Genomic DNA, 18,363 nt, shown 5'->3' on the forward strand with positions numbered 1-18,363 from the left:
GTCAGTTAACGCTGTAAAGATGGTTATGGTCTTAATAGTATTTTCTCTTAATGATCAGAGCTGTCTGATTCTTCAGGAGTAAAAAGGTTTATATTTGTAGAAATGAAGTATAAAGTTATAATAGATGTAGTGATGTGTGGAGACAGCGAGCTTCAGTTCCAGCGCTTTAACAACGACCAAAATCAACTCAGTGTCAAAAACTAGTTTTTATTCTATAAATGGTAGAGGATTTCAAGTCTTCAAGAGGGAGCAAGGCCAAAACAACAAACATAAACCATCAAACTATTAGAGAGAAACTAAATAAGCTACAAAAGAAAAGAAAGTACAATAAAAATACACTAACTCCTAACGCTTAAACAGAGAAAACAAGATATAAAGGGAATGACGTCACGTCTCCACATCAGCTTCAGTCGCTCTCATCTGCATCTGTGTGTGTGTGTGTGTGTGAGTGTGTGTGTGTGTGTGTGTGTGTGTGTGTGTGTGTGTCTGTGTGTGTGTGTGTGTGTGTGTGTGTGTGTGTGTGTGTGTGTGTGTGTGTGTGTGTGTGTGTGTGTGTGTGTGTGTGTGTGTGTGTGTGTGTGTGTGATTTTATTAAAACTCAGTCATTAAATAAAATATATTTGTATCTTTGTTCTTCTTTGTGTCATTTTTGTTTCAGGTCTTTCATTAGATCAGATACGACTCTTTATCACTGTGTGAACACACGACCACTGTGATAACTCTGACAGTAATAATGTCCAGCATCTTCAGTCTGGACTCCACTGATGGTCAGAGTGAAATCACTGTTAGATCCACTGCCACTGAATCTAGATGGAGTTCCTGACTGGAGGCGGTTTGCGTAATAAATCAGGAGTTTAGGAGCTTCTCCAGGTTTCTGTAAGTACCAGGATAAACCTTCATCCCCATCACTCCATCTGTACACATTACTGCTGGTTTTACATGTGATTGTCACAGTTTGTCCTGGTTGTTCTGCTGTTATTGAGGGACTCTGAGTGACGGTGATCTGTCCTCTACACTCTGAAACACACAACAAGAAAATACACTCAAAACTTTGACAATATACTTGAAGAAATGAATTCATATCAAACTTGTGCTCCACAAACCTTGAGCAAACGCTGTGAGAGTCCAGATGAAGATGATGATGAAGGTCATGTTGATGAAGATTGTTGTGCGTGTCAGTGATGAAGTGTTAAACTCACAGCACTATAAACACTCTCACACACTGAAGATCTGATCAATATGCAAATGGACAAATCCATTATTTAAATGATGCTGTAAATGAAAGTTCAGGAGGAGCTCGCTCTTCTCAGCCTGTCAAACACAACATCAAGTATATCATGTAGTTATCATGATTCGCCAATAAGTGTGAACTTTAAAAACTTACAATAATCATAGGCATAGTTTTTATCATTCATAATGAAGTGCTATTATGGAAGTAAAATAGTGCCAAATGTTTTTGAAACAAAAAGCCTGTTGAATTGTACTACTTGAAAAAAATATGCATTGCATTAACCCTGCCTGTATTTTAATGCATTGTATTTTTAGGGTCTGCATTTTTATGGGCTGAAATTTAGCATGGTTGAATATTTAAGCTGTGAATATTTCAATTCAAAACATTTCAAACACATTTTCATTAGTATAATTTCAATAATCCATATTCACCTTTCATATTTAGCTTCCAAAATATTCAAACTGATTAAAAATACAACCTATAATATTCAACAGGCGGTTTTCGGTGCATTTTATTTCGCTTTGCAAATTCACTTCCACAAATTCAGTGGTTCAAATTCGACAGTAAATTCACCGTTGACGTCCAGGAACTGCAGGAAAAGCAGTAGATTACCGAGCTCTCCATCTGCTGTTAGTCGATCTCACCAGCAGGGGGTGCAAGCGCGTGTTGTTGACGAAGTCCGAGCAACTGCAAGCCATTCATTCATAAAAACTCATTTACAACAATTGAGCATGCATTAAGTTTTTTGTGATGATTATCTGGGTCAGTATATATGCGGAAAAGGCACAAAAGCTGTTCCCTTACGAAGGGACTCAACGATGCGTCCATCGACGCCATGGGAACGCCCCCAGCGTGACTGCGTCTGAAGCATCTATGTCAACTAGTCCAATGGAAAGAATGAGCGTCACGGGCGGGTGACGTCATGACCAGGATATGATAAAAGCACATCCGGTGCAAACCGGCATTAGCTTCTGTTGCCTCAGCAAGCGATCTGTGTCAAACTGTCTGTTATATTTACTGTTGTCTGTCTGATATATATATTTATGGAAACTAAACAATTGCACAAACTCTGTGTTCTCCCTGCTCGCGCTATTTAACGAGTAGGGACACACACGAGCTTTGTGTGATGGGTTTGGGAGTAGAGCATGCGGTATCAGCCTCCGAGGGGGCTGATTGCCAACATTGTGAGAAGCTTTCGCTTCGCATGCTCCGCTCCCGCCTGTCACTTTTCGAGGAAAGTGGCCGGGCTCGCAATTCTCAGGGTGACAGGTCCCGCGTCTGCCGAGGCAGCGCGGAGAATGCATTCCTGTGGATCGCGGATAGGATCTCTTTACGGGGTTGGAGACGGGTCCGCGGATCTTATCTCCTCCCTTTCCACGAGGGATCCAGTGCTCTCTCGCCGGTCTCGGAAGCCCGCGCTGCGGTCTCTTCCGCCCGGGGAGAGAGAGAAATCAATGCTTCAGTGCTCTACCTCCGAGGAGGTAGATGTGCTGGGCATTGAAAGTGACACAATCATGGGGGAAGTGAATTTGCCATCTCTTTCCCCAGCGTATGAAAAATATATATAGCCTATATATATATATATATGATAGTTTATATATTATATATAAAATAAAGTGAATATATATAAAAAAAAATATATAAAAAATAATAAGCTGGTGGAAGTGTTTACTAAGGCTGTAGATAAATTAAATATTTATGGCCAGCAGAAATAAGGGGGCACTCGTCCTAAAAATAAAATAGATTAAACGAGTTTCCTTCCCTCTATTTTTCCACCTCCATCACGGGGCCTTCCATTTTTCCCGATCTGCACAGCGAGCTGTCTAGATCATGGAAAAAGCCTTACTCCTCTTGTCTTTTAGCCCCCACATTCATGTATATTCAGATATTTGGGGGTTAAGAGGGTATGGCTATGGGGCAATACCCCGGGTAGAACAGACGCTTGCGAGCTATCTGTCTCCCGGTTCAGTATCGTACCTGAAGGCGTCGGCTTCTCTCACTAAACCATTAAAGAAAACTATTTTTTAATCTAGTGGGAAAAGCATATATGGCAGTGGGTCTAGCATGGGCCTGCTTGCACACCATAGCAGTGCTACAAGCATATCAGGCTGACCTGCTGCGGTATTTGGACAGAAGTGAGGGAGTTTGGCACGATGGGGTTTGAGAACTCCGTCGGGCCACAGATTTATCTCTCAGGGATGGCAGCCCTTGTGGTCACTGAGAGACACCTCTGGCTCAATTTGATGGGAATCATAGAGAAAGATACAAGATAATCTCTCCCTCGCTATGTCCAACCCCCTGGGGCTGCTGGGCGTGAGCAGCTCCAGCCGTCTAGTTTCTCATACACAACACAGCAGCCAAAGCCTTCAAAGCAGAAGCCGGATCCGAGGACCGTTCTTCACGCTGAGAAGGCTGCGGCTCAAAAGAAAAGGTCTGGCGCCACCGGCGTCAGACCGGTGAGGGCAGCCCCAACCGGGGTGGAATGGTGTACACCTCATTATACGGTGCCCTTTCCATCTCGGTGCCCTCAGGGGACCGTTCTGCCAACCCCGCCACCCTTGGTGCTTCGGGGCGCAGCGGTCTCCAGCGAGCTTCTGGCGCAGCGTCAACTCGACATTGCGTCGGAATGCGCCCTCTGAGGGGGGTTCGAAAACAGTCAGTTCGGGTGGTTCCTGCCAGTATGCTTCAGGTCCCCGAACTGGCTGTCTTTATTACACCAGAGGCCAGCCTCGAGGGGCTGGTTCCCTTGGTAGATTTTCTGGCAGCGCGGAAGCTACTGCCAAATATATCTCTATGGGTCCTGCAGTTAGTAGTAAGAGGCAGATTTGGTTCTCGTCCTCCAGGCTACAACGGGGTGTTGCTCACGTTAGTGCATTCCGAGCAGGCTCTGGTAATGGAGCAAGAGGTAAAGGCCCTGTTAGCAAAGAAAGCTATAGAGCAGGTGTACTCACCCGACATTGCGTCGGGTCTTTACAGTCGTTATCTCATTGTTCCAAAAAAGGATGGAGAGCTGCGTCACATACTAGATCTTCGTCTGTTGGAGTGTTTGGTGCTGGAACTCAAGTCCAAAATGCTGACACTCAAACAGATCGTGACTCAAATCAGATCCGAGGACTGGTTTGTCACGATAGATCTAAAAGACGCATACTTCCATATCTCCATCCTCCCTCAGCACAGGAGGTTCCTGAGGTTTTCTTTGGGGCAAAGAACACCAGTATCAGGCACTTCCTTTCGGTCTAGCTCTATCACCCCGCACATTCACGAAGCGTGTAGACGCAGCTCTGGCCCCGCCAGGCTGCAGTGCATATGCATTCTGAATTGCATAGATGACTGGCTGATTCTAGCGGAATCAGAACAGTTAGCGGTTCGGCACCGAGGTGTCGTTCTCGCTCCTATGCAGATGTTGGGGTTGAGGCTCAATGCCAAGAAGAGTGTGCTTTCTCCAGTACAGAGAACCACTTTCCTTGGTGTGGTATGGGATTCAGTGACGATGCGGGCCACTCTGTCGCCCGTTCGTGTAGCTGCTATCCTAACAGCCACAAAAGAGCTGAGGCTAGGCCAGTCACGCACTGTAAAACAGTTAGAGAGACTGTTGGGTCTTGTGACAGCAGCGTCCAAAGGGATAACTTTTGGCCTGCTGTACATGAGACCTTTACAGTGGTGGCTCAGGACCAGAGGGTTCTCCCCGAGGGGAAACCCACTTCGTATGATCAAGATCACGCGGCGGTGTCTCCGCACCTTGGTTATATGGAGGAAACACTGGTTCTTAACCCAGGGTCCGGTGTTGGGAGCTCTTTGCCATCGAGTTGTGATCTCGACAGATGCTTCCCTCACCGGCTGGGGAGCGGTATTGGAAGGCCGCTCAGCTCAGGGCTTGTGGAGGAGTCATCATCTCTCTTGGCACATGAATTGCCTAGAGATGATGGTCGTCTTCAATGCGTTGAGACATCTCCTCCCAGACCTGAGGGGCCATCATGTGTTGTTCTGGAACAGTGACTGTTAGGCCTCAGGGCAGCAGCGTCCAATGTGATACCCTTTGACCTGCTGTACGTGAGACCTTTACAGAGGTGGCTCAGGACCAGAGGGTTCTCCCTGAGGGGAAACCCACTCCTTACGATCAAGATCACGCGGCAGTATCCCCGCGCCTTGGTTATATGGAGGAAACTCTGGTTCTTGACCCACAGACAACACGTTGGTGGCCTCTTATTTTGGTCCCTCAAGAAATTACGCTGTCTGAGGGCAGTGTATATTCCGGGGGGGGGCCAGAATATTGGAGCAGACACCCTGTCGAGGCAGGGGCTGAGGCCAGGGGACTCCACCCCGAGGCGGTGGAGCAAATATGGGAGTTTTACGGCCAGGCAGAAGTGGATTTGTTCTCGTCTCAGCATACGACGCACTGTCCACTCTGGTTATCCCTCACTCAACCAGTCCCCTCGGGGCTGGATGCTATGGTGCAGACGTGGCCGAGGCTACGTCTGTACGCATTTCCCTCCGTTGCTCTGCTCCCAGGAGTTCTGGAGTGAATCCGCCAGGATGGAATAAGCCTATTTAGTAGCACCACCCTGGCCGAGCTGAATTTGGTTTGCGGACCTAATTTTTCTCCTCGACGGACCTCCCTTGGAGGTCCCGATCAGGAGAGACCTTCTGTCTCAGGCAGGGGATGCAATATTGCACCCCCGGCAGGGGATTTGGGAACTGTGGGTTTGGCCTCTGAGGGGGCCCAACTCATAGAGAGTGGTCTCTCAACCGAGGTTGTTTAGACCATTCTAAGCTCCAGAGCTCCCGCTACGAGGAAACTATATTCACTATTTCGAGAGTTTTTCACTTCTTGGTGTTACCAGCGTCAGTGGGATCCGGTTAACTGTTCAGTAAACACAGTATTCGAGTTTCTGCAAGAACGCTTTGTATCAGGTCTATGTCCTTCCACGCTTAAGGTATAATATGTGTGGCGGCCATTGCGGCTTTCCACGCCCTGGTGGGTAGTACATTTTTGGGTCGAGACCCCCTGATCACTCGTTTCCTTCGTGGCACTTTGAGGCTGAGGCATGCAACTTGCACTAAGGTGCTGGCTTGGGACCTTGCAATAGTTCTAGAAGGCCTATCTGGGGCTCCCTTCGAGCCCTTAGATTTGGTCTCAGAGAAGTTCCTTTCTTTTAAGACTATTTTCTGCTAGCTATTTCGTCCCTATAAGAGTCAGACCTTCAGGCCCTTTCGGTGCACCGGGATGGCCAAGGCAATCTTACCCGAAACATGGATATGTTCCAAAGGTGCCTACCATTATTCCGAGGCCTATTGTGCTGCAGGTTTCTGTCCTCCCCCATTTTTCGGACCAGGAAAAGCTGAACCTCTTGTGCCAGTGCGAGCACTGGACACTTATGTTCATCGGACTTCTCTGTCGAGAAAATCCAACCTATTGAGCATATAGATAGTCGAGACTATTCTTCTTGCTTGTGAGTCTTCTGGCCAACCATTTGGTGGTCAGGGCTCATTCCACTAGGAGTATGGCTTCTAAGCGTATTATCTGGAGTTCTCTCCAAGACGTTTGTGATGCGGCGGGCTGGTCCTCACCGCTCACATTCATGAGGTTTTACAGCTTGGACCTGGATGCTGCCCCAGGATCCCAGGTGCTTGGTGCAGTGTGACAACAGGCTGACACTCAGGCATTTGAAAGTCTGGCGTTTTGGGTATTCTCGTTCCCAAAGCGTCGTTGACGCATCGTGAGTTCCCTCGAAAGGGAACGTCTCAGGTTACGACTGTAACCATAGTTCCCTGAGAAAGGGAACGAGACGATGCGTCACCCTGCCATACTTCCTGCATCCCTGTGATCGGCTTGCTTCGGCAATTTTTGAAGCTAATGCCGGTTTGCACCGGATGCTCTTTTATCACTTCCTGGTCATGACGTCACCCGCCCGTGACATTCATTCCTTCCATTGGACTAGTTGACATAGATGCTTCAGACGCATTCACGCTGGGAGCGTTCCCAAAGCGTCGTTGACGCATCGTCTCGTTCCCTTTCTCAGGGAACTATGGTTACAGTCGTAACCTGAGACGTTTTTCTTAGTTTGTGATGTCTTTCATAAAATCATCCATCATTCATACTCTACCTTGTCTTTGGCCATTGTTGATTCCAAAGCCGGTGCTGGATCAACAGCGAACGTGCGCGTGTGTGTGCGCGTGCGACAGTAGGCTGCGGTAGGGTAAATTATTTACGACAGCGGTAATGGATAATTCCGCTTCCAACCAGTAGGGCGACCGCAGAGGAAATGTTACTTGGTATTGCTTTAAAATGACTGGATTAAATGTGCAAAGTTTATTTTTGATATAAATGAATTTAAATATATAATTTTAATAGAGCTTTAAAAATATGGCAAATAATATATACTTTATGGACTGATAAATGAATTGTTTTTCAGGGTGTAGAGCTCAGATCGACTCAGACTCCTTCAGTGAAAACTAAACCAGGAGAAACTGTAGAGATGAGCTGTAAACTCAGTCGTGATACACACTGCAGACCAGCCTGTGTGTCCTGGTACTTACAGAAACCTGGAGAAGCTCCTAAACTCCTGATCTATCGTGTAAACAGCCGTCAGTCATTTCATGTCTATTACCACCCACTGCTACTTTCACCAACGACGGAAATAAGCGCAGTTACAACAGCTTAATATGTGGGAGAGCGTTTCTATAGAGAGTGACAATATTGTATTGTAATAGGTAGCACTTTAAAGCCAATAGCAAATCAAAACTAGTAAGCACAGGATTTGTTATTGAAAAGGTTTAATGACAAAACATAGTTATGGGTAAACTTAAAATAGTTACAACATAGACACTAATCTGCAGTAGGTTTTAAATTCTCTCAAAATTTTAATGAAAATGATCATTAAAACAGTGTTTAGAGCGAGAAGATCGACCCAAAATAACATGAAGTAAATCATGAGTGTGTTTCTGTAAATGATAAATAGAAGTTTATTAGCAAAGATACTAAAAGACAAAACAGTGTTTCTTCTGTCTTCAGGGAAATGATGTGGAGTGTGTTTGCATATTGATCAGATCTTCAGTGTGTGAGAGTGTTTATAGTGCTGTGAGTTTAACACTTCATCACTGACACACACAACAATCTTCATCAACATGACCTTCATCATCATCTTCATCTGGACTCTCACAGCGTTTGCTCAAGGTTTGTGGAGCACAAGTTTGATATTAATTCATTTCTTCAAGTATATTGTCAAAGTTTTGAGTGTATTTTCTTGTTGTGTGTTTCAGAGTGTAGAGGACAGATCACCCAGTGGCGGTTCTAGACCATTTCAACTGGGGGGGCCAACCTGGGGCCAGTTGTACTGTTAGAGGGGCCAGTTACATTTAGACCTTATTGTTGTCATATCATTTTCTGCACTGCACTGCAGGCATTAACAGGCAAAATACCATGTTTATAATCATTCAACAATGTATTTGCATTTCCATTATATTTTTACATTTGCATTACATATTCAGTATTAGTCACAGTAACTGTAATTGACATGATGTCCTTCTTTCTCTTCATTTTGGTGAGAACTATAGAGCAAAAGCAATGGGGACCAAGAAGCGTATTAATTCATTTACTGAAAATAACTGACTTGCTAGGTAACTACTAACCGTTTACAGGGTTCCTGCACACTTTTTAAAGTCAAATTTAAGGCTTTTTAAGACCTGAAGAAATCAAAATTCATACCGTACATTAGGGGTGTGCAATATTGACAAAAATATATCTCAATATTTTCAATGTTTTGTTGATAATTAGATGATATTTTACTGATTGTGTTTTTGTGCTGGTGCCATGGCTGGTTTAGGCCTGTTGTTGACAGCAGACTTACAAAGATATTCATATTTTTTAATATTCTATGCAGTGGTCAGTTAACAGCAGGGACTGAAATTAATTTTTTTATTCATTTTTTATTAATTTAATTTGCCACCTTAAATTGATTTCCAGGGGCATTTTCACCTATATATGGACATTCTTTCTAAACTTATTTAGAGTTATGAATCACCTTTTATGTCAAATACTAACACTCAAATTATACAGTAATTATACTTATTTATACAATAATACTTAATTATACAGTACCACTGTTACCAGTCAAATGAAATAATTTAATCAATATCCATCTTTGCAGTGCTGAGGTGACACAGAAGCGGCATTAATATATTTACACTCCATTTATAATTGCATAAATAAAGCTATGAGATTTTTTTTAAATCAATATTTAAATATGAAATGATTTCTAATTGTAATGTTCTAATTAAAGGGTACTTTAAATATGAAACTAAAACCGCCAGTAGGCGGCGGCAAGTCACTGTCTTCATAAGTGAGTTGAGGGATTCGTTCAAACGGCTGATTCATTCGGGAAAGGAGCAAGTGATTCCTTCAAAACGCGGATTTCAGTCAATAAATCATCGCTGTCTGTTGCATTGAGACTCTGCTACGGTTTCATTTTGAAATTCTAGTCGGCGAAATAAAGGGAAAACAAACAATATTGACAATATTGTGTCTAAAAAGTAACTCCCAATGTTCACTTATTGTTAATTTAACTGTTGTAAAACATCAATATCACAGTTGCAAATGTGCACGGGAAAACGGCACTCTTGCTGATCTGATATTCTAATATAAGAACATAATATGATATAAATATAAGACATAAACTAATTTGGGGACATAGCCTACCTATGAACCGCACACAGCAGTGAAAGGACGAGAGATAAACGCGATGTCAGCTCACAGTGCCTCGTATACAGTTAAAACATTGATTACAATATCATAATAGACAATGCATATCGCACACCCCATACGCACATAAAGAATGAACTTGCAACTGAACTGACATTTACCAGCTTTCTCCTTCTCTCCTCTCTCGCGTGCAGGAGACAGACGTTATTCTGCCGCGATTCCCGAGAATGTGATGCGAATTGTCACGTGAACAAGCAAATCCACAAAGATAGAATAATAAAAAAAAAATACGCATACAACGATAACAACGATAGCAAAAAAACAGTTTTGTAAAAAATATTTCACACTCCACATTTAGGGGGGCCACAAGGGGGGCCAAGCTTGTTGTCACAGGGGCACGGGCCCCCCTCTAGAACCGCCACTGATCACCGTCACTCAGAGTCCCTCAATAACAGCAGAACAACCAGGACAAACTTTGAATATCAAATGTAAAACCAGCAGAGATGTGTTCAGATACAATTATATAGATTTTTTATCCTGGTACTTACAGAAACCTGGAGAAGCTCCTAAACTCCTGATTTATGCAACCATCCTCCTCGAGTCAGGGACTCCATCTAGATTCAGTGGCAGTGGATCTAACAGTGATTTCACTCTGACCATCAGTGGAGTCCAGACTGAAGATGCTGGACATTATTACTGTCAGAGTTTCCATTGCAAAACAGATTCTGCTAATAAATGTGCGAGTGATCGAGTGTTCACACAGTGATAAAGAGTCATACAAAAACCTCCGTCAGTCAGAGTCACAGTGACTGAACTGAAACTGCAGCTGCTCAAAGGAGGATCTGAAATAACATCGTCACACTTGCATCTGAAATAAAAACATATAAATTAATTTGACACTCTTAATAATTATAGAGTTCAGAAAGAGATTTTGTGCTCTTATAGATCATTTTCATAATACTCATTATCCTAACATGTCATTTGTTTATTATGCACTCTATTCACACTATATACTGCAGACAGTAAGAGTTTTATATTAGCTTGCTGTATTAATTTTAGCCCTTGATCAACAGTTCAGTTTAAGGCAAGGCAAGTTTATGTCACGGTTGGTAAATCCTATGTCTCATTCATGTCTCGTGTTTCTGTTGTTACATATGTGTGTGTGCTGATTAGAGGGGCGTGGCTGCTCATCAGAGCTCATTCAGTAATCACTCATCACCAGCTGCAGTCTATCATCCCGGTCTATTTAATCTCACCCATTTCTCATCTCCATTGTCAGATCGTTGTTTGTGATGTCCGGTGTTTGATCCCTCTTCGTTCCAGTATCCTTCGTTGTTCCTGTCTGTTCCCTGTGGATGTTCTGGATTCGTCTTGTTGATCGTCACCTCACTTCACCTGCACTGTATCCATCTGACCATCGAGTCCCTGCGCCACTTACCTGCCTGTCTGTGAACCACGTACTGAGTTTTCAACCTTGCCTGTCTGTGAACCACGTACTGAGTTTTCAACCTTACCTGTCTGTGAACCACGTACTGAGTTTTCAATAAATATTGTTACTTGCAATTGCTTCCGTAGTAATTACGTTACAGAACGATCTGACCAGAAATGGAAGCAGCGAGTGACAATCCTGAGACGTTGGAGGATTTCGTCAATAACAGCAGACGGCGGATGGAGAATCAAGAGAGAAATATCAACGACACCGCTCGTGCTGTTCAGGCGTTAGTGGCGCAGGTGTCCGGGCTCACCCAGCAAGTCCAACAGCTGCGTATTCCCGCTGCGCCGGTCCCACCGCCGATTCCCCAAATACCACCAGTGGACCCCTCCCAGTCGGAACCACGATTACCAGCCCCAGAGACATACTCAGGTGAACCCAATTTTTGTCGAGCTTTCCTAACTAGATGCTCCATGCATTTCTCCCTCCAGCCCAGAACCTTCCGGGAGGAAAGAACTAAAGTGGCTTTCGTGCTAACGCTGCTGACTGGGAGAGCGGCACTATGGGGAACGGCGGTGTGGGAAAACCAGGAAGACTGCTGCACCTCGTTCCAAGCGCTCTCCGACGAGATGAAACGGGTCTTCGACCGTACCTTAGGAGGCAGAGAAGCGGCCAGATTGCTGGCCGAGTTACGTCAAGGACATCGATCCGTGTCGGACTACTCGATCGAGTTTCGGACCCTGGCGGCGGAGAGCCAATGGAACGAGGAGGCGCAGTGGGATATGTTCCTGCATGGGTTGGCTGACCGCGTCCAAAAGGAGATTTATGCCATGGACTTACCACCGAAACTCAACGATTTAATCGCGCTAGCACTGAGAGTGGACGCCAGACTGTCTCGTGTGGAGCGAAGAGGACCCAACTACCGTTCTTCGGCGGAATCGGAGGGTCACCGTGCTGGAGGTGGGGACGCGGTCAGCCCCGTCTACGATCCCGAGCCCATGCAGGTAGGTCGAGCCCGGCTTTCCCGGGAGGAGAGGGAGAGGCGGAGATCCCAGGGCCTTTGCTTGTACTGTGGAGGAGCGGGACACTTTGCCTACAACTGCCCGTTAAAAGGCCCAGCCCGGTAGTAAGTATGAGGCTACTATCGGGTGGGATCTCCGCCGAGAAGACCTCATCGACATCGACTCTCCTTCCGGTTAGACTCCGATGGTCCAACCACCGTCACGATTGTCAGGCACTTCTGGACTCGGGCGCCGAAGGTAACTTCATGGATCACAACTTTGCACTCAAGCACCAAGTTCCCCTCAAACCACTCACCCATCAGATTGCAGTTCACGCCCTCAACGGTCAGAAACTCCCCACCATATCTCTGGTTACTGAAGATATCATCCTCACCACATCAGGCAATCACTCAGAAACCATCTCATTCTACATCCTGGACACTCAGCTTGCACCCATAGTTCTTGGTCACCCATGGCTCACTCGTCACAATCCCAAAATAGACTGGCAACTCAAATCCGTAGCGGCTTGGAGCAGTTTTTGTCATAAGTCATGTCTTGTCTCTGCTTGTCCGTCTGTTTCTGTTCATGTGTTACAGGAGGAGACAGTGGATTTATCTAACGTGCCCACGGAGTATCGGGATCTGAAGGAGGTGTTCAGTAAGTCTCGGGCTGATTCTCTCCCTCCACATCGTCCCTATGACTGTGCTATAGAATTATTGCCAGGTACGTCTCCGCCTAAGGGCAAATTATATTCACTCTCTGTCCCAGAGAGAGAGGTCATGGAGAAATACATTTCTGATTCTCTAGCAACAGGGTTCATCCGCCCTTCCTCTTCTCCTGCGGGGGCGGGGTTCTTTTTTGTGGGGAAAAAGGATGGATCGTTGCGACCTTGTATTGATTACCGGGGGCTGAACAACATCACGGTAAAGAATACATATCCTTTGCCATTGATGTCTTCAGCTTTCGAGAGGTTGCAAGGAGCATCCGTCTTCACGAAATTGGATTTAAGAAATGCTTATCATTTGGTCCGCATTAGGGAGGGGGATGAATGGAAGACCGCATTTAACACCCCTAGGGGGCACTTTGAATATTTGGTCATGCCTTTCGGCTTGTCCAATAGCCCAGCGGTCTTCCAAGCACTTGTCAATGACGTGTTGCGAGACATGATCGATCAATTCATATATGTCTACCTGGATGATATATTGATTTTTTCATCGTCTCTCCAGGAACACGTGCAACACGTACGACAGGTGCTTCAGAGGTTGTTAGAGAATGGGCTTTTTGTCAAGGCGGAGAAATGCGTGTTTCATCCACAGTCTGTTCCTTTCCTAGGTCACATCATCTCGGTTGAGGGAATGCGCATGGATCCTGACAAGGTTAAGGCTGTGGTAAATTGGCCAAGTCCTGATTCCCGTAAGGCCCTACTGAGGTTTCTGGGGTTCGCCAATTTTTACCGGCGTTTTATTCGCAATTTCAGCCGACTAGCCGCGCCTCTGACTGCCTTGACCTCCCCCAGAACGACGTTCAGGTGGTCAGACGCAGCAGAAGCTGCGTTTGCCAAACTGAAGAGCTGCTTTGTTTCAGCTCCCATCCTGATAACCCCTGATCCATCACGTCAGTTCGTGGTGGAGGTCGATGCGTCAGAGGTGGGGGTAGGTGCAGTGTTATCCCAGCGCTCTCCTTCAGACGACAAGATGCACCCTTGCGCGTTTTTTTCCCATCGTTTGTCACCTGCCGAAAGCAATTATGACATTGGCAACAGAGAGTTGTTGGCAGTCAAGTTAGCATTGGAAGAGTGGCGCCACTGGTTAGAAGGGTCGGGGGTACCTTTTATCGTCTGGACCGATCACAAGAATTTGGAATACATTCGTACGGCTAAAAGACTCAATTCCAGGCAGGCTCGGTGGGCTCTTTTTTTCGGACGTTTTGACTTTACTCTCTCGTACCGCCCGGGTTCTAAAAACATCAAACCCGATTCTTTATCGCGCATTTTTGACCGTTCCGATCGCCCGTCTACTCCCGAGTGCATTTTACCTGAGAATCTATTCATCTCTACACTCACATGGGAGGTCGAATCGAAGGTCAAGAAGGCCTTAGAAGGGGTAACGCCTCCGACTCGTTGCCCACCGAACCGGTTGTTTGTGCCGGAGAGTTTACGGTCCAGCGTTATTCAGTGGGGTCACTGTTCCAATGTGGCTTGTCACCCAGGAGTCAATCGTACTATGTTTTTAGTCAAGCAACGATTCTGGTGGCCTCTCATGGCTTGTGATGTTCGCAATTTTGTATTGGCTTGCTCAGTTTGTGCCACAGGTAAGACTTCCAATCGATCTCCGGACGGGTTACTCCAACCGCTGCCGGTGCCTTCGAGACCCTGGTCCCATATCGCACTAGATTTTATTACCGCCCTCCCACCCTCCCAGGGTCACACGGTAGTTTTGACCGTGGTGGACCGGTTCTCGAAGGCGGCCCATTTCATTCCCTTGCCCAAATTACCCTCAGCCAAGGAGACAGCGGTCACTGTCGTTGACCACGTCTTTCGGATTCATGGCCTCCCGACAGACGTGGTTTCTGACAGAGGACCCCAATTTGTATCCAAATTTTGGAGAGAGTTTTGTAAACTTCTGGGGGCGACTGTGAGTCTGTCCTCTGGGTTCCATCCCCAGAGCAATGGTCAAACTGAGCGCGCCAACCAGGATTTGGAACGAATGTTGCGATGTTTAGTGTCCAAGAATCCTTCCTCGTGGAGTCAGCAACTTTCTATGGTGGAGTACGCCCACAATACGTTGCCAGTGTCATCCACGGGCCTATCACCATTTGAGTGTAGCGTAGGTTACCAGCCACCAATTTTTCCTAGTCTGGAATCCGAAGTCGCGGTCCCCTCCGCCCACGCCTTCGTCCAGAGGTGTCATCGCACTTGGACGAGAGCCCGTGAGACTCTACTCCAAGTGGGGGCGCGCACCAAGGCCAAAGCCGATCGCCACCGGCGGAAGCCTCCCGTATACGTCGTCGGTTCTAAAGTGTGGCTTTCTACCAAGGATATTCCTCTCCGTTCCGTTTCGAATAAACTTGCACCTAAATTCATTGGCCCGTTTGCTGTCACTAAAATCATTAGTCCGGTGACAGTCCGCCTGAATCTTTCTCCAGTGTACAGGAGAATCCATCCCGTCTTTCATGTTTCCAAAATTAAACCCGTCTTTTATGCTCGCATTAATCCGCCAGTCCTGGTTCCCCCCCCGCCGCGCCTCGTAGATGGGGAATCCACATATTCGGTTAATCGTATTCTGGACTCGAGACGGAGGGGACGCGGATTACAGTACTTGGTGGACTGGGAAGGTTACGGTCCGGAGGAGAGAAGTTGGGTGCCAGCTAGAGACATTCTGGATCACTCCCTTATCGATGATTACAATCGACAGGTAAGGGAGTCTGGGAACGCCAGGAGGCGTTCCTAGGGAAGGGGGTACTGTCACGGTTGGTAAATCCTATGTCTCATTCATGTCTCGTGTTTCTGTTGTTACATATGTGTGTGTGCTGATTAGAGGGGCGTGGCTGCTCATCAGAGCTCATTCAGTAATCACTCATCACCAGCTGCAGTCTATCATCCCGGTCTATTTAATCTCACCCATTTCTCATCTCCATTGTCAGATCGTTGTTTGTGATGTCCGGTGTTTGATCCCTCTTCGTTCCAGTATCCTTCGTTGTTCCTGTCTGTTCCCTGTGGATGTTCTGGATTCGTCTTGTTGATCGTCACCTCACTTCACCTGCACTGTATCCATCTGACCATCGAGTCCCTGCGCCACTTACCTGCCTGTCTGTGAACCACGTACTGAGTTTTCAACCTTGCCTGTCTGTGAACCACGTACTGAGTTTTCAACCTTACCTGTCTGTGAACCACGTACTGAGTTTTCAATAAATATTGTTACTTGCAATTGCTTCCGTAGTAATTACGTTACAGTTTATTTATATTGCACTTCCCTTTCAGTCGAGAACGTCAGACGTAGTCGACGGTCGACTGAATTGGGATCTCGCTAGAGAGCCTGTCTTCTTCGAGTACTATTGAACGAGCCAATGTAATTGGCGTGCGTGATTCGCATCACACACTCCGCCCCCGCGGCGCGGGTATAAATACGGAAGTGGATGCACGCACTAGTTGCCTTTCGCTTCGGAGCCGATCGTTTGATGTCTCTGAGAGTGCTGTTGTCTACAACGAGCGAGTGTGTCGGTGTTCTTCAGGAAGACTCTCCCAGTGCTGGTGTTCTACAGCGCGAGTGCAGCGGTGATCGCGAGCTTTGAGCTCTCAACTGCTGTTTTAACAGCAACAAATTTCTAAATGTTTGTGTGTGTTGATGGATGGTTAGAGGGCGGAAAAGTGAGTGCTTCACTGTTTCAGTTCTCTGTTCAGTGTTGCCGCGGTCATTCCCCTGTGTGCTCCAGCACTGGTGACGGTCCTATTTTCTGAAAGAGCAACACGGGTGCGTTTGCGTCTTTTTCAAGATGTCATTCCGCCCGTGCGTTTCTGGGTGCGGTCGTTCCCTGTCTCTCTCTGATGGTCACAACTGTTGTGTCACGTGTTTGGCTTACAGCACGCTGAGACAGCTTTTGTGGACAGCTCATGTTTTCACTGTGGGAACGTGACTGTCGCAGTGTTGAGGGCGAGACTCGCCTTCGTTCGCGGAGAGCAAGTCCCCATTACCATGCCCCGCCCTCGGGTGCTGTGTGGGATGGGTGACCGGAGGATAGTGTTGGATGTCCCGCCCGGTAACCATTCCCTGTGGGCTCCTCACTCCTCCCTTCCACTGCAACCACTGGAGCCTCCTGTGTTGTCTGCTGGTCCATCTGTAATGGGTGGGCCAGCGGTTTCACTCGGGGCTCCCCTGGAGGACAGGACGCCGATTGCAGCATTGGAGGGTGAGCTGACTTCTAGAGATGATGACTCGGCTGCATTGTCTCCCTCCGGGAGTTCAATGTTGCCCGAGCCGGATCCAGAATTATCAGCTATGCTGAAACGGGCCGCCGAGACTGCCGGGCTCGAGTGGAACCTCCACCGTGTCCCGTTCAGTCTCGGTTGGAATCTGGAGTTTGGTATCTTGGGGCGGGCCGCGCTGGTTCTCAGCTCGCCGCCCCAGTGCCTTTCTTTCCCGAAATGCATGGAGAGCTTATCAGGTGGTGAACAGCATCTTTCTCTGCCAGAAACTGCCTGAATAGCTTTTCCCCCTCATTACCCTTGATGGAGGAACGGTGAAGGGTTGCGAGGTGTCCCTCCATTGGAGCGGTCTGTCGACACAGGTGCACCTGTGTCCGGCGGCCGCTGCCTTTCGGGGGGATCCTCGTCTCCCCCCTAAGGCCTGTGAGTTTCGTCTGTTCCGACGGGCAGAGCTTACAAAGCCTGTGGGTAAGCCCCTTCCTCTTGCGTGCCATGGCGTTGCTGCAGGCTAGGGCACCCATGGCATGCACGAGGGTAATCCAGACCGTGCGCTCATAGGTGAGCACCGCACTGCATCCGACCTCACCCTCCGGGGTACGGGTGTCGTAGCGTGCGTGATCGGTCTGGCGATGTCCACCTTGGTGGTCCAGTAGCGCCTTCGTTGGCTCAGCCTGGTTGGTATGGCGGATGCGGACAAGGTTCGGTTCCTGGTCTCCCCAATTTCCCAGGTTGGGCTGGTCGGCGACGCGGTGGAGAACTGCATCAAACAGTTCTCTGCCGCTCAAGCGCAGACGGAGGTCATCCGGCACATCCTGCCCCGGTGGCCAGCTGCTGCCTCCACCCGCCGCCGGTGGCAGCTCCTCCGCCTGCTCGTCGCCGTGGGCGTTCTCCGGCCGCCGCTCCTGCTGGCCCTCCGCAGCAGCCTCCACCCAGGCCTCAGCATGGAGCCGGCCGCAGTAGAGACGCCCAGCCCGCTCCAGGCGCTGCCAAGCCAGGTGGCAAGCGACAGCGAAAGCATTCCGGAGCGGGCCGCCCAGGAATGGATGAGATGCTCTTGGAGTGGCACGATCACTCCCTCCC

General features: G+C 47.5%; 1 gene segment (V, D, J or C); it reads right to left on the minus strand.

Moving 5' to 3' along the window:
- Positions 1–687: 687 nt before the first annotated feature.
- LOC143726732 (immunoglobulin kappa variable 4-1-like) lies at positions 688–1,174 on the minus strand. The segment is given in 2 exon segments: positions 688–1,017; positions 1,104–1,174. Coding segments are annotated over 2 exon segments (378 nt in total).
- Positions 1,175–18,363: the final 17,189 nt, after the last annotated feature.

This window comes from Siphateles boraxobius, unplaced genomic scaffold (genome assembly GCF_051911475.1).
Source record: "Siphateles boraxobius isolate OS27281-9 unplaced genomic scaffold, OSU_SipBor_1 12, whole genome shotgun sequence".
In the NCBI taxonomy this organism is placed as follows: domain Eukaryota; kingdom Metazoa; phylum Chordata; class Actinopteri; order Cypriniformes; family Leuciscidae; genus Siphateles; species Siphateles boraxobius.